Here is a 17866-nt window from a genome sequence, read left to right as displayed (position 1 = left end):
AATGTCTCCCCCAATGCAGAGTCGTAATAGACAAGAAGTCAATAGAGGATAGGAGCGAAAGACAAACAAACACTAATGGTTGGCTGCAATAGGGATCATCTACTTGACATGTCCAATCACCCTATGAAGTTTCAAGATTCTGGGTCAAGTGGTTCTCAAGTAAACCGTTTTCCATGTTCAGGCCCCTGTGACCTTGACCTTTAATCGAGTAAGCCCAAAATCAACAGGGGTCATAGATTTACTCTGCATGTCCAATCCTCCTTTGAAGTTTTAACATTCTGGGTCAAGTAATTCTCAAATTATTAATCAGAAAGAATTTTTCTACTTTCAGGCCTCTGTGACCTTTCCCTTACGTCAAGTGTCACTAGAAATATTAAGGGTCATCTACTCTGTAATTCCTATCATCGTGATTGAAGGTTCTGGATCAAATGATTCTAAAGTTATTGGTTGGAAACTGTTTTCCATGTTCTGGTTCCTCTGACCTTAACTTTTGATCAAATGATTCAGAAATCAATAGGGTTCATCCACATGTCCAATCATCCTAAGAAGTTTCAGCTTTCTGGGTCAAGTGGTTCTCAAGTTATTGATCAGAAATGGGTTTCCATGTTCAAGCCCCTGTGACCTTGACAGGTGATTTATTTATTTATTTTCAAATGAGATCTCATCATAAATTACATTAAATAAAAGACACTTCAGAATAGTTCTTAAACTAAAAACAACCATAAAAGAATATTTACAATGAAAATAAAGTGTTTTAATTCTATTTTAAAACAACCAAAAAACTATTATTGCCTCCAATATCAGCACACATCATGATCTTCAGGTTTCATTTAGTCATTTTTCAGCTGTAGATAAATGAAATATATGCCTCATAGTACAACATGCATGTTTTAGTGTTGTTATATTTTCTGGTCCTTTGGGATCATGGAGTCCATTTAACATATGTGTAATAGAGTTCCGCTTAAGCCGGTGCTAGGGGGCGTAAAAGGTGTTGCACATTTCATTACTGCTCATGAACAGACTCAATCAAACCGAGTCTGCTATTATTCTTCTTGGTTGCATTCTCTGCTTCCAAATGACCTTTTTACGAATTTTATCGTTAAAAATGCAAATATTGAAAACTGATATTTTTCAAACTTTGTTTGAATTGTCTCAAATAATTTCACTGCAGTCTTCTATTGTATAATTATCCGAGAAGAAATCGTATGCCCGTACGTGAATAATTTGGGGGCGAAAACACCGCGAATCTACCGGCGATTAAAAAGCGAAAATAATGTTTCTTTCAAATTTATTATACCCTTTAATGATATGTCAGTCACAAACACCAGCTAGAATGTAAAATTAAATCAAATTGAAGTGATTTTTTCGCCCCCTCCGTTACTGCTGCAATTATTTTCCTAAGTCGTGCGAATAAATTTAAGTAAATATTATGAAAGGATCGTATCTTTCTCTATGAAAAATAAATAAGATAACACCTCTTCTGTTGATTTCACGTGCAGACGTGCACTCTACCAACACACACACACGAGGACAAAACGAACAAATAAAGGAACACAGTGGGGCACCGCCTTGGAACGGTGAGTTGCAAAAACACTACAGACTTTTTAGAGCGTGGTGAATTTTATAAATTTTACATTTTTAACTTTCTATGATTTGGTTGATTGAAACAGTGTTTAACAAGAACTATGTGTATTAGGTTATCGTTTTCCTAATTAGCGTCGTTTTTCTACATCTGTAACCATGACACTACACACTCTCTCGCCCCTGTAAATATATTTGGCCATGATTTAATGGAAACAGTACGTGCACGTTTAAATTGGGACATATGCCTTATTTATTTAAACTGGCCGAACCTTTGATGAAATGATTATCAATATAATTGAGAAATTATTTGATAGGTTTCAAGAAATTGGGTTAGACTTAAGTCTCGAAAATATCAACTCTTTGATATAACAGTAGAATTTTTAGGATTTGTTACATCAGAAACTAGCATAAAAACTGATCCTAAGAAAACTGAAACGGTTTTAATTGGCTTCAACCATGCAATGTGCACTAATTGGATTCTATAGTTACTACAGACGGTTCGCTAGTATTGCTAAACCTTTACATTCTCTTACTTTAAAAAAAAATCAGAAATTTAACTTCTGCGTTCAAAACATTTAAAAACGAAATTGGTTCGAGATCCGATTTTGGCACACCCTGGCTTTAGTAAGAGCTTTATATTAGACATCAATGGTAATATATTTTGCTACAGATGCCGTCTTATCACCACGACTGATGGGGAAGAACGCGTCATTGCTTATGCAAGTAGAATTCTCTCGGCATTTGAAAGACGGTATTTTGCTTACAGTTCAGTTTAATAAATACTTTAGACAAAAGAATTGACTGTTAGGGCAGATCATGGTTCAACAAGATGGTTAATAAATTTCAAAATCCTGAGGGTCAGTTTGTATGTTGACTTAAAGTTCTATCTTCATACGAAACGGGACGAACATACAATAATGCTGACGGTTTAAGCAGAGTTCCATGCAGGCAATGTTGAAGAAAAATCATCTCGGACACTGAATAAAGTACAAAGGTAACATCTGAAGAAGAACTGTTCATAAGATCTGCAACAGTCAGAATTAACGAGCATAAGGTATGTACAGGAACAGAATTAAAACATCATTAAACTCAAACGTTAGCTTAAATGTGGTGCAAGACCAAAAAAAAGGTTTTAGGCAGTGAAAACTACTTTCTGAAATATCTTTGGAATCAATGGCATAGGCTCAAAATTAGAAATTAAAGATGAAAGAAGATGGAATATTCTGGGGACAGATATTTTATTGTCGGACTGTGATTTGTATCAGTCAAAGAAGGGAGATTTTTTATTTTTCACATGATATTAAAGCTTCAGGACACTTGGATATTAAGAAAACCTTATCCAAAATCAGGAAAATCTTGAGATCAGCGAAGAAGGTGACGACACAAGACAGATGAATGATATCTGTACAGGACAGGTTTTTCGCAAGAGGACAAGTGTGAAGCCTGTTGTTGCATCTGTAAAGGGAAAGAACAATAAAACTGAAACTGAATAATTTGATTAAACGCCTATTTTTATACAATGATTATTCAATGGCGCTGTACATAATAATAATAATAATAATAGTTATTATAACAATATTAATAATGAAAATAATAATAATAACAGCCTTATTGTAACAAACAGTCATGACAGCACCCCTCTCCTTGAGGTCATTTTACCCCTATTGCCAATACCAGTGCTTAAAGCATCTGGTACGCCCAGACGAGCTGCATATAGAGGTTCAAACCCCGCGGTTAATGGAGCCATCATATACTATTTAAGAAAGAAATACTACACACTACCCTACCCATAGAGCCTTACCAACAAGTGCGTTTATTAAACAAACGTTGGAGATATAAATGTTGAAATGTAAAACCTTTCACAAAAATGTAAGCTTAATTTAACAATAAAAGATAATTTGAGAAAAAAAGTCGATCAAGAAAGTGAGATGACAAGCTAAGACAGTGGAGCAGTGATAGAGAAAGCAATGATAACTGTAGAGAGGTAAAATTCATGTAAACTTGAGGAAGGAATTCCTGACGTTGCAGACACAACAGCAGAATACATCCATGAGCTAGGTATGAAGCCCGAAGTTATATATTCTGGCGACAAAACAGTCAGAACCATGAGGATTTGCCTACATGATGATGAAATGTTAAGTTCATCAAGTGTTGTGAGAGATGGATAAGTGTTGGTGGTATGGCTAATTTTATCGTACGGAAGTTTTGATTAACCTGCTGTTTGACATAAATCTTGAAGGAACACTGACTTTTTGTAAGTACATACTTGTCAAACTTGTTGAAAATTGGGTATATTCCAGGTTGGCATACCCTAAACGCGTTTAGGCCCCCAGTTTCCTCCATATAGGTTACTGACCGTTCTATGGTGAAGCCCCTATTTTCAATTTGTTTTTGTCTGTTTCGTGTATTGCGTATGGTTGGTGTATCTTTCCTCTCCCCGCCCCTATCGCCCACTTGCATTTGTGTCCCCTCTCCTTTTACAGTTTTCAGTATGAGACAACAGTTTAAGGTTAAATAGACATTTGGTTAGAAACGGACTTGAGGTTCGGACCTAGGTGGGTTGTGGAAAGGTTAGTCTCTCATGCTTGCGGCAAATGTTCATATTTGCAGGGGTTTCCTATCCATATACTCACCCTGGGTCGAGTGGTTTGTGATAAGTTGTTGAAACATGTTTGATTTTAAAAAGCAGATACAGGTTTGATACCAGCCAGAACTGTATATGTACCAAATGACTTGATTATCTTCCTGATTTTAGTAGATTAATGTTTCAAATAATCATTTACAAATCATGGTTCAAACTAACCAGAAGCGATGCCGCTTGAGAAAAAATGAGAAAAATTTATTACACATTTTTGGAATTCAGATTTGGAAAATACAAGTAAAATATTTTTATGTGCCTATCAAATTTGATTCATCGTATTCACGGTGGCGATACCCTGGGTATGCAGGGGTGCAATATGGCGGCAGAATCTCTCGATTCAGGTAACAATTTTCATTACTACTGTCTTAATACTTAACTAATTTTAACGAAATAAAGACGAGTGCCCGCTCATAAGAATACTACACCCTCGGCTATAAAGCTTGGGCTCCTGAGTTTCGTAGTTTTTGTGAAAAGTGCAACGGCGCATTCTGACAGAAAAAATGCAACTGCTATGTAGGGGTGCATTTTTATGAAAATGACTAAACCAGCTATCCCTGTGTGTTTCGAAAAACGGCTTGTAGGGCGGAACTGGGCTTGACATGTTCCAAAGCTGCTGTAGAACTTTGGCCAGTGAAATTGCCAATTTTCGGCACTTCCGAGCGATTGAAAGGAAATGCTATGTGGGGGAGGTGTTTTCATTATGTTATGTGGGGGTGCTTTTGACATGTGGGGGTGACTTAACTGGCTGCTAGAGACACGCAATAATACGGACAAATAAAGCCAGCGAAAAATACTTTTAACTGTTAAAGGCATATTATATGTCAATCATATTGTGATGATGTCCGTCCGTTTGTCCTTGCATGTTTCTTTTCATACATCGTTGGCACTAGGAACTTGAAACTTGATCACGATACTGCTATGGCCTTTGGAGAGTGCATTTTCATACGACACCTACATATAAAGCTATAGGTGGCACAAGGGGCCTGGATCTAATATATTAAATTTGACCATAACTTGTTCTAAATTAATACTCGACCGATTTGGCTAATAATCAAATAACAACCTTGTTGACAAGACGTTCAATTATATTCTTTGATATTTGACCTTTACCTTTATTTGACTTTTCACCTTTACTTTTAAAAGTCGGAACATAGTCATTTTGATGTCCATCTGATATTTGACATCTACTGTTTAAACGCTAAAAACAGTTAGTTTGCTGTAATGTTTTTTATTACTTCACACATTTGACTCATATTCACAAATACCAATTCTTGTGACAAGATGTTCACTTTGATATATTTTAAGTATGACAATGTCCTTCATTTTACTTTGATCTTTGCGTTTAAAACTCGGAAATAATGAAATTCCCAATATCCTTTGTCAGATTTTATAACCAACTTGGCTGTAATGTAAACTGAACAATCCATGCGACAAAAAAGCGGCGTATAGATAGGCGATGGTATCATTTGACAGATTCTAGTGATTCATTGTAGCCTTCATTTAACACGGTGACGATACCTTAATTATGCAGGGGTGCAAAAGTTAAACTCTTTTCATGGTACCTTCATTAATTTTTAACCAATTTAAATGAAATTAAGACGAGTGCCGGCCCATACGAAAACTACAGTCTCGGCTGTAGGGTTTGGTCATCTGGGTTTCATATTTTGTGTGAAAAGTGTTACGGCGCATTCTAATGAAACAAATCCAACTGTTTGCACTTTTCAAAAAAAAAAAAAAGAAAAAAAAAAAAGAAAAAAAAGAACAAAAAAAAAAAAAAAAAAAAAACGAAACTCGTGTGCCAAAGCCTAACCATCGAGGCTTTAGTTTTCTTATGAGCGGGTACTCCTCGTCCTTATTTCGTTTAAATTGGTTACGTATTAACAAAGTTATCATGAAAACAATATAAATTTTGTACCCCTGCATACAAACATTTCATGGTAACTTCATTAATACTTAACAAATTTAAATGAAATAAAGACGAGTGCCGGCCCATACGAAAACTACAGCCTCGGTTGTAGGGTTTGGTCATCTGGGTTTCATATTTTGTGTCGAGGCTGTAGTTTTCTTATGAGCGGGCACTCGTCCTTATTTCGTTTAAATTTGTTAAGTATTAATAAAGTTATCATGAAAAATATAAATTTTGTGTACCTGCATACCCAAAGTATCGCCACCGTGTTTAAACACATTGTGGCAGTGGACGAAAACATATATTACTTTTAGGCAGGTCAATAAAACTACAAAATAAACAATAGTAAGTCATTTATAGTAATGTTACATACTCAATACTATAATATTAAAAAGTTGTAATCACTTCACATTTCCAAATGAATGCAATTCGGTTTCAGGTATGACCGAGCACGTGTGCCAGAAACGCGGGAAAACATTTTCGCGAAAATACAGCTTGACCCGCATCTTGCTATTCATGCAAATCAGGGAAACTTCCACTGCTGCGGGAAAGCGTTTCAGGTAAATTCAGTTTTAAAAAAACTGAACTGGTAAAGTGCCTTTATCCCAATCTTAAGAGAAACAAAACCAATGCAGACAACCTCAGCCATATCCACGGTGGCGATACCTTGGGTATGCAGGGGTGCAAAATTTATATTGTTTTCATGATAACTTTGTTAATACTTAACCAATCTAAACGAAATAAGGATGAGTACCCTACAACCGAGGCTGTAGTTTTCATATGGGCGGGCACTCGTCTTTATTTCATTTAAATTGGTTAAGTATTAATTAATAAAGTTACCATGAAAAAAGGTTAAATTTTGCACCCCTGCATACTCAAGGTATCGCCACCGTGTTAAAGGAAGGCTACAATAAATCACTAGAATTTGTCAAATGATACCATCGCGTATCTTTACGCCGCTTTTTTGTCGCATGGATTGTTCAGTTTACATTACAGCCAAGTTGGTTATAAAATCTGACAAAGGTTATTGGGAATTTCATTATTTCCGAGTTTTAAACGCAAAGATCAAAGTAAAATGAAGTACACTGTCGTACTTAAATACATCAAAGTGAACATCTTGTCACAAGAATTGGTATTTGTGAATATAAGTCAAATGTGTGAAGTAATAAAAAACATTACAGCAAACTAACTGTTTTTAGCGTTTAAGTAGCAGATGTCAAATATCAGATGGACATCAAAATGACTATGTTCCGACTTTTTAAAAGTAAAGGTGAAAAGTCAAATAAAGGTAAAGGTCAAATATCAAAGAATATAATTGAACGTTATGTGTCAACAATGTTGTTATTTGATTATTAGCCAAATCGGTCAAGTACTAATTTAGAACAAGTTATGGCCAAATATGATATAATAGATCCAGGCCCCTTTATGACACCTATAGCTTTATATGTAGGTGTCGTATGAACATGTACTCTCCAAAGGCCATAGCAGTATCGTGATCAAGTTTCAAGTTTCTAGTGCCAACGATGTATGAGAAGAAACATGCAAGGACAAACGGACGGACATCATCACAATATATATTGACATATGATATGCCTTTAACAGTTAAAAGTATTTTTCGCTGGCTTTATTTGTCCGTATTATTGCGTGTCTCTAGCAGCCAGTTAAGTCACCCCCACATGTCAAAAGCACCCCCACATAACATAATGAAAACACCTCCCCCACATAGCATTTCCTTTCAATCGCTCGGAATTGCCGAAAATTGGTGATTTCACTGGCCAAAGTTCTACAACAGCTTCGGAACATGTCAAGCCCAGTTCCGCCCTACAAGCCGTTTTTCGAAACACACAGGGATAGCTGGTTTAGTCATTTTCATAAAAATGCACCCCTACATAGCAGTTGCATTTTTTCTGTCAGAATGCGCCGTTGCACTTTTCACAAAAACTACGAAACTCAGGAGCCCAAGCTTTATAGCCGAGGGTGTAGTATTCTTATGAGCGGGCACTCGTCTTTATTTCGTTAAAATTGGTTAAGTATTAAGACAGTAATAATGAAAAATGTTACTTGAATCGAGAGATTCCGCCGCCATTTTGCACCCCTGCATACCCAGGGTATCGCCACCGTGGTATTTAGATTTACTGTTACTATTACTATTTTAAAACGAAATAATGTTATTAATAATAGTTTGGGAAACCAGACATAAATACCTGTATGTTATTAATAATAGGTTGGGAAACCAGATCTCTAAATTACATAACTATAAATAATGTGCGTCTATAATGTTATCTCCGGCAATCCCTGTTTTCTGAAGTTTTTTTTGTTTTTTTTTTTTTAAGTTTTAAATACTGTATCTTTCTTGCTTGGTAGCAATAGGCAAATTGTTCACTTTTCTTGATGAGGGACTCTTGAATGAAAAAACAACAACAACAACATAGCAATTGATTTTCTTGCGTTGTTTTTATGCGGACGTGCTTTAGAATTTGTGAACTTCACAATCACACGCCTGCTCCTAGAATCTGCCTATATTCTGTCAAAGAGAAACATTCAATTTTTATTTGCAAACTTTGTATACATATCTTCCTGTACATCTCCTGTGTCGTCACCTTGTTTAGTATCATTCGCCGCCCATACTTTTCTTTTTCATCATTATTGTTTTTCGTTGTTTTAACACTATTACATAGATGCTCAACCTCACGGTGCAGTTCTGAGACCTCGGTGCTCATTTTGATCAAACTAAGTTTATTGTTTACCTCGTGCACAAGGTCAACCTTAAGCTTGTCTAACATTCTGGCGACGTCTTCTAAATCTTGCTTCGATTTAGGTTTTTGACATAATTGTTGCTTGTTCTACTCATCTCTTGCCTCTCAACTGATATATGGTAAGCATGGTTAATGAAAGAAATACAGTCATTCACAAGCCTATGTCAATGTACAGTGCGGGTATATGTTCCAGTCAAAGGAGCTTGAACAAGACGGTCTAAACATTCCAGATATGATCAAGAAAGTGAAATATTACATGGTCATCTTCAATGACTTCCTTTCATATCTAGAGCTAATAGATGTACCTTATTTTGTTCTCAAACTGTAGCCAGGACATATTACTACGTTCGTTTAGGGTATGACTACATTTTCTGCCAAAGGGTGAGACAAAACCTGATCTAATATTTAGTGAAAATAGTGACATTTAAGTTCGAACATTACCTGATCATTTTCTATGATCCTCTAGGGCTGCCAAAGGTAACTGGTCTTGGCCAGGACCTATACATCTACATACATATACGATAGTTAGTAACTCGATATGTCGAGCTAATAAATAACATGCACTTGGTAGTATTAAATGAACTATACAATAACTGTAACTGAAATATCAAACTACACTAATCACTACAACATGACAGCAATTTGAACAAGTTAGAGCACTTTCCATTCCGTTATATTGTACACTGTTCAATCTTATAAGATTCTTTCACTGGTTGTAGGTGCAGATGGGAATTTCCGGCCTCGAGGGTAAATGTTTAGGCGGTAACGAGGCTCCTGCCGAGTTACCGCGTAAACAGTTACCCGAGAGCCAGATATTCTCATCTGCACCTACAACCAGAGATAGAATCTTTTTCTTGCATACCATATTCAAGAAATAATAATAATAATAATAAAATCAATCAAACGGCTTTCTTTTTAATTCTATTTCTCACCGCAGCGTATTTTAACAAAGCACGGAAACCAACGTCCGTAAACAGGAAAGACGTCATGACGTTTCAAAGACAAATAACAATGTTTAGTTCCGGTTATGTTTAGTCAGTTGCAGCGTAACGTTATGAATCTTTTTTCTTATTTGAAAAATATACTATCGGGACTGAATTTTTATTCCGTTTTTTAAATAAAATATAGATTACTACATAAATCTTCTACATATATGTAGTTCGTAATACGTCATTTACAGCACGGAAGTCATCTTACTCACCCCTAGGTGTAAGATGGATTTTTCCAGCACCGGTAAAAATACCGGGAATCCCCGTCTGGCATGCAAGAATGGTTTATAAAATCAAGTATTATGCTGCCGCTATTTTAGTAATTTCATTCTAAGGTCTAGTAACTTTTTGAAAGCATTTGCTTCCGCATATGATTTATCTAATACAAAGTGTAGCTTGAAATAACGCCTTTGGTCAGTCAATGGCCCTTTTATGGGCTTTTTTAAAATGTCGTCCAACTTTACACAGAAAAGGTTTAATATCAGTATTGAAAAAGTTTATTGTGTCATAGATATATGTGTATCACATGATTCGTTGTTTTTGCCTTCAGCTATTTTGGGCCCCTCCTTAGCGGACTTCATAATTGAGCCGCACCATTAGAAAACCGGATGCGCAGGCTGGTCTGGATCCATGCTGGTCGCAATTGCACTATGTTGGTTTTCTCATGGTGCAGATCATATCACTTGCTACTCTATGTTGTAGGTTCGAAACCTCACAGGAGGTGTAGATTTATTTCATATGATCCAGCTGGATCACGAAAGATCGATGGTTCTACCCAGGTGCCCACACTTGCCTGCACATTTCAAAAGATACGTGCCCATTGCATGTTGCTGTATGCATTTTTACCCGGCATTTATTAATTAAATGTATTGGTATATACGTGCATGTAAGAGCATGCTAATATGTGTGTGTACGTGTAAAATATACATACATGTATGTTTGTTATTTTATACTCGTGCACTCGCAGTATCGAAATTTATAACTTTCAGGTTCGGAAATTTCCGTACGTCCGAGGCAATTTTTGCAGAAAATCATAGGAGTCGTGCCACGAGAAAAGCAACATAGTGCGTTTGCAAGACCAGCTTCAATAATGAAATGATACAGTGTGAGAGAGAACCCGGAATCTGGTTCTGATAAATTCATAGATGATTATTTTACAGTGTTACATTTATTTTTCAAAATTGTATGACTATGTTTTATAATACGCACAGAGAAATACAATTAAACCTGTGTTAGAAAACACCTCTAGACGGAAACAGTCTAGCTCTAAAGACTGCAATTTTCATTTGCAGTGTATTTTATCTTTGTGAATTCTACATGCAACAAAATACAACAGAGAGAAACAGACAGACAGACAGACAGACAGACAGACATCATGTTTATGCTTCCATCTTTAACATGGTGGGAGAAGTATTACAATGTGCAAATCAGCAAAATCAAAACTTTAAACTCCTTATTATAAACATCTACATGGCATAAGTGACTATTAAGCGATAGTTTGAGTGTACTTCATAATCCCCTAGGTAAAAATCAACTTAGCTGAAAATGGTATATTGGTCAATCCCTCAACAGAAATAACAGACCGGTCATAACCCCCTGGGTGGTAGCACGCCCTCCCCCTCCCCCTCCCACCACAATGTGGGTCAAACTAACCTTGGGGTCAGTACCCCTCTATCGCCTCCCTCAGTTTTTAGTCAATATGTTAAAGCAATTTAACTTGATCTGAACATATGTGTCGTTCGTAAAGAAACATGTTTTACAACCATTGCGATTTGTTCCAGTTTGGGTCTGAAATTGACGATTAAACATCAATATAACGAATCCATACGATACTGTTGGACAGTATGGGATACGACAGGTTACGCTACGATACGATACGCATGAAAACTGTTTTGACGATTTCGCCGACAGCAACCCGACAATTTTATTAAATAAAGACACGGTTCGTCAACACAATGTTCTACGTAGCACAATCACAGACTGCAGGAATGTGACAACACGGCCTTGTCTCTCCTCAAAGAAAGCAAGATTATTTTCAATAGATATAGATTATCAAAGTCATTAATAGTTTTAAGAGAACTTTATTTAATAGAGAACAGCCAGGAACATGCGTAAGAATTGGCCAAAAGTGTGTGTGTGTGTGTGTGTGTATGCGTGCGTGCGTGCGTGTGGGGGAATGCTAAAATCTACACTAGTGTACAATAATGAAGGCAATCTGATATCAAAAGTTCTTCTGCTAGACTGAATGTGTTCCGCTAATTTTCAATTTGAAACGGCTTTATCATATGGAAAAAAACTCTGCCTGTCAATATAGTATGTTTTCTGTCAAATGCTACTAAAATGTATCTAGTTTCAAAATACTTTTTACACAAGATTGCTTATTTGTATTGTCGAGTCTGTACCTCAATTTTCGGCGGAATGATCATTTTATTTCGAGATAAATTTATTTGTTAGGTTAAACGTCGCACCGACAAAATTACAGGTCATGGCAACTTTCCAGCCCCTCCGTCATTATTTCATCACGAGTGGGCACTTGGGTAGAACCACCGACCTTCCATAAGCCAGCTGGGTGGCTTCCTCACATGAAGAATTCAACTCCCCGAGTGAGACTCGAACCCACGTCGATGAGGGACAATTGTTTTAAAGTCGGCAACCTTAACAACTCTGCCACGAAGCCCCCTTCGAGACTTAAACAAAACAGATGTATGACAAACATGTCTTTAGTTTCACTTTTCTTATTGTTAACTGTTTAATAAGCGACGGTCAATAGATCAAAAAGAAAGGTGATACACAGCTTCCTTGTGATCATGAGATAACTTGATATCGTTTGCCAGTTTCCGTGTCAAAGCACTTCACTTATGCATACCCTCAGTTGGCAGACCTAACTTGTGGATTATCACAGAATTTTTGAGGCTTTTTAATATTGTTGCCACTCAGCCATCCGTCCCTTCCGTTTCTACTCTTCTTACAGTTTTCAATACACTTTTAGAGAAGTGTCTCATGCAAAGTAACTGTTTATACATGTCCTTTAAAGAAATAGAGGTTGTTACTGCGACTGATGAAACATTATCACATTATCCGAAATATGGCATATTACGACAGCTTTTTGCCATACAATCTCCCATTTTAAAACATAAATCGTGTGACATATGAAATACTTTTCATTAGGAAGATTTTACTCTCTCTGGAAACTTTCTGATAAATTAGTAAATCAGGAAGTATCAAATTTTCTTTTAAATTAAAAGTATATTATAGATAAATACGGTATAAATGTGTCCAACTACTGAAAACTATCAACTGGCTGCTACTGTGTGGCATTTAAGTATGAATGCAGATCTATCATGTCTATGTGCAAACTTTATTTATATATTTAGCAAAGTTAAATACATTTGATGAGGATTTATTACCCTTTAAGCAAGTATCTAAAGATGAAATATTTTAGTGAAAGATGGTCATTATATATCTTTACATTTGCCCCTGGGTGAATTTCATTTTATTGGACAAATTCCAACATAGTGTTACTTCCCCTTATCGGTACAGTAGCCACTGCATTGGACTATATTTCAGCCGAATTATATTTCCATATTTTTGTTAATTCTTTTATTCAAAGTTTGTATCTCATTATAATCCCTAGAAAATAACGCAGTAATTCTAAAATTACTTCTTTTTCTGGTTTTGTGACGGGCAGCTGCTAAAACAGTATTTTGAGTACAGTCAGAGAATTAACGAATCGCATACTGCAAATTCTAGATTAAAATATCCTGCCTTTACAACCGTTTCAGTTTGTTAAAAATATTTTTAATAATTAGAACGATCATGGACTTGTCACCTGATTGCGCCCGGGGGTGAATGTATCACATCAAGTTAACTTCCTGGTGTAGCCTTGGTTGCTCTAATTTGTAAAGAAGAGTGTTATCTTAAAGAATACAATGAGTAGGAAAGTTTTAAGGGTATGTGTTTTAAAATAATTTATACATATCATTTTGTTGTTATAAAGCAGATACAGATATACCGATAACGAATTGAAAAAAAAAATGATGACTGTTATCTAATTTTTATTGTTATAGGGCATGCACAAATTCGTTTATAAACTTTTTTAGTTTATTTGAGAATTTTCTGTTTTACAGTTGAGATTGATTCAGAATATCTGAGATGTTATTTTTCTTAATACATATTTTAGTCAAAAGTAATATTAATTTTGATATTTGATTGACAATCATTCAGAACTGTTAGATTTCAATAAAATAATCTAGACACATGTCAGTGCCATTGTAAACATCCTTTAAACGCAAAATATTTTCATATTTAAGGTTTTAGCAAGAAATACTATAACTGAGGTTAGATATAAATAAAACATGCCACTGAGTGCTAAAAAGTACCGTGTATATGTTTTAGTCGCCGGTAGAAACCAACGACTATATGAGCCGCGCCATGAGAAAACCAACATAGTACATTTGCGACCAGCATGGATCCACCCCAGCCTGCGCATCCGCGCAGTCTGGTCAGGATCCACGCTGTTCAAGGCCTACTGCAATTAGAGAAACCGTTAGTTTTTGGAAGTAATGAAATAATATTAACGGAGGGCTGTCCTGGTGTTTGAATACTAGTTTCATTGCGAATAATGATTAATTTCGTCCTTTTGTCATTGCGTTGTACAATCTAAGAGTAATCAAGAATTTGAACTTGAAACATTGTGTGCTGAAATATGGTTTACTGTTATTCTGTTACGTATATGTCTTATAGTATCCAGACAGAACACTGAATAATGTACTAATTTTGTCTTTTCTCAATTATACCGTCGTAATTGATAAATTACAGACACGTGGTGTTCATTTAACCAAAACCCCATCTTTAATCTTACACGATTTTTTGTTTTCTTTTTGTTGTTGTTGTTGTTGTTGTTGTTTTTAATATGCTACAAATTACATTATTTATTTCAGACACTCGTCCTCGCTGTATTTATGTGCTGTACATATAGCGTGTATAAATTACCAAGTCTATACTGGTCTTTGAAGTTGCGCGAACATAAAACTGTCATAGAGAAGGCCACCTACAACTCAATAGGAGATTTTGCGAATAGAGTGTATCAGGGCATTGATAGTGATTCCGCAACTAGTTTAGAACAAAAGCAAAGCGTTGATGAAAGGTATAGAACGGCATCAAGGACAGACATTTCAACCTCCTCATACAACACATCTTCACCTAGCTTTCAGAAAGGCCGGGAAATGGACGGCGAACTTGTCACAAATTTACGTTTAAGTTCAAGTGGGAACAAAAGTAATTCTGAGTCCGTTAAACTTGATTTTCCAAAACAACAGAATGTTACATCTAGTAAGAATTCAAACGACATCAAGGCGGATAACAGGAAAGTGATGGATAATATATACGATGAGGAATTAGAGAATTTACTAAAAGAAATCGATGAAGGTGTTGCTGCTGATATCAAATATAACACAGTTAAAGAGGATAATGCAGATGGTGAATTTATTTTTGAAAATGAGGATATCGAATTTGATTTAAATGACATAAATGAGTATCAGAGAACTTCCGAAAATTTATTTAATACATTTCCTAATCATCAAAACGCAACAAAATATTTGATATACTTTTGTGAAGGAAAGTGTGGGGGTCTAGCGGACAGACTTAAAGGTATTGCCATGGTGTATATGATGTCAATTCTTGCCGAGAGACGATTTGCTATCTCTATGGAAACGCCATGTCAAATAGAAAATTTTCTTCAGCCTAATATTTTAGACTGGCGATTTCCTGCAAACAAAGAAATGACTGGTAAAACTCTAGATTATATGGAACATTATCATGAATACACAATAGACTTCCAGAAGTTGGATCCTGATCCAATCAGTTTGCTAAAAGATGACGTAGTGCTAATGAAAGCTAATCAAGATTGGACGAGAATTTTCAGAAAAATGAGCGTGTCACCAAAACGATTTCCTCAGCTATACCAGTACCATTCTAGTGAGCTCTTAAGGACGATTTATACCGGTTTGTTTAAACCTTCAAACGAATTGAAACACTTAATTGATGAATTTTTCGAAAAGAATGTGAATGGCAAGAAAATAGCGTGTCTGCATGCTCGAATGGGTGAAGAGGCTTATAAACGGTATACGTATCAAGAAATTATGATTCCTCTTCTCTTTATGAAGAGGTTTGATAACATGGATGATTACAAAATCATGGTCGCCACCGATACTGATAAAGTAAAGAAAATAGCTCGACATTTGTTCAAAAATGTTATTGATACAAGTGGTCCAATTCTCCATATTGATCATATGGGTAATGGTACTATGCCTCAAGATCTGAAATGTGCAGGTTTTATGAGAACCATGGTTGATCATATGGTCTTACAAAGATGTGATAAGTTGGTAATTACCGGAAGTGGCTTTGGAGTAACAGCAGCTTCTATACGTCACACATCAAGCGGTTTACATGTATATGTAAGAGGTAACTCAGTTATGCCAACACGAAGAGAACTGGTCCGAGAAACATTCCAGTGGAGGTGCTTATCGTATGATGGGGATAGAAACTTTTACAATGCTATTTGTGATACCTAAATCGTTACGTTTTCTTTTAAATTATATTGCCCTCTTTTATTGTTGTTGCTGTTTCTTGTTACTCAACTGAGCATGAAGAATATAAGCTAGATTTGAGCACATGTAGTAGGTCTAAAGTACCGTGTGATATAGCAGAAATTTATGCGATATCTCGTATACGACCTATCATCCTTTTTTTCGGCGTCATCATATTTACAGACAAGAACTCCACAAAGCGGGACAACATATGACCGAATATTTCTAGATCAGAGGAGGAGGGAGCAAAATTTAAAGAATTATTGGGGCGTTTGGATTGTGTGGGTGGGGTGCGGTTGCGGTGATGGAATACTAAGGCACAAGGAATTCAAAGTATTTTTTTCGGTGTGAGAGGGAGTTGGTGTTTGAGGGAATGATATGGATTGTTGCAGTCCTCAAACCTATAGCTGAAGTTTAAAGTAAACACTTTGAATTGTTTTGAATTTGTGCTTCGGGAACCAAATATAAAGAGCAGATTTGACTTTTGAACTTAAATTTTAATTCATGGGCTCTGCACATTGTCTCATTGCAACCTACCTATATGCCGAGCTTGAAGTCAATACCTCAAATGGTTACTAAGTTATTCTATAGACACAAAACATCATGGACAGATTTGTCCTGGCTTATGCGCTCGAGTACTAACGCGAAAGAATGAAAAAGGGATTTTTTTGGGTACCGGCTGCCTCGAATTATTGTGGGGAGGGACTGTTATGTGGATTGTTGCGCTCCTCAAATCACCTCATCACCACCCATATGTATTCTAACTTAAAAATGAAAACCTTACATAATTTTTGCGATAAAAATGAAGAAGAAAAGTAGAGGTCATGTATCTTCCACGAGAGATTTTTCCTATTACAGATCACACCAAAGTCCCATTGCAACGATCTGGTATTACTACTCATATTAAAATTTGGTTTTACTTACCGGATACAACCTTCTCTAAAAATGTCAAAAATACTTCCAAAATATGATTTATATAAAAACTATTATGTTTGCTATGTGTCATCATAAAATACTTAGTTATGTGTTAAAATAGAAAAAAGTGGAAACTCCGCAGGTCGCTCGACACGACAAAAAAAAACGAAAATGTTGCAGGCTCGATTTCTTTGATCCTGTTCTAGACGGTAGCGGAAATGGTTGCTACCGAGCATGCCCTCTAGCCCCGGGTTGAGCAGAACTCAACACTTACACATGCTATAAGTACAAAAGCAATTGAGCGACATCCGAAGATGTGTTTATACCGCGGTGCACATGGAACCTTCAATGATACACCGGGGTGTAATTCCGTGAAGAGCGGAGTATGGTTCCAGTTTTGTCCGAAATGAGAAAACAATTGGCAGAACTAAACAAACTGAAATTTAGAAAATGGATCTGAGGTTATGGAGCCTGCATGTCACAGGAAC

At 36.2% G+C, this 17866-nt stretch overlaps 1 protein-coding gene across 1 annotated transcript; it reads left to right on the top strand.

Annotated features, from left to right (window-relative positions):
- The first annotated feature begins 14827 nt into the window (after window positions 1-14827).
- LOC123529788 (uncharacterized) lies at window positions 14828-16613 on the top strand. Its single transcript, XM_045310316.2, has one exon. It carries the CDS (start codon window positions 14838-14840, stop codon window positions 16446-16448), a length of 1611 nt encoding a protein of 536 aa, XP_045166251.2. The 5' UTR covers window positions 14828-14837; the 3' UTR covers window positions 16449-16613.
- Window positions 16614-17866: the final 1253 nt, after the last annotated feature.

The sequence above is a fragment of the Mercenaria mercenaria genome, chromosome 13 (genome assembly GCF_021730395.1).
Source record: "Mercenaria mercenaria strain notata chromosome 13, MADL_Memer_1, whole genome shotgun sequence".
Classification (NCBI taxonomy): domain Eukaryota; kingdom Metazoa; phylum Mollusca; class Bivalvia; order Venerida; family Veneridae; genus Mercenaria; species Mercenaria mercenaria.
This window is presented reverse-complemented; position numbering and strand designations above follow the sequence as displayed.

Coding starts and splice junctions, on each gene's coding strand:
- LOC123529788 (XM_045310316.2), top strand. CDS start 14,838: ATGTGCTGTACATATAGCGTGTATAAATTACCAAGTCTATACTGGTCT.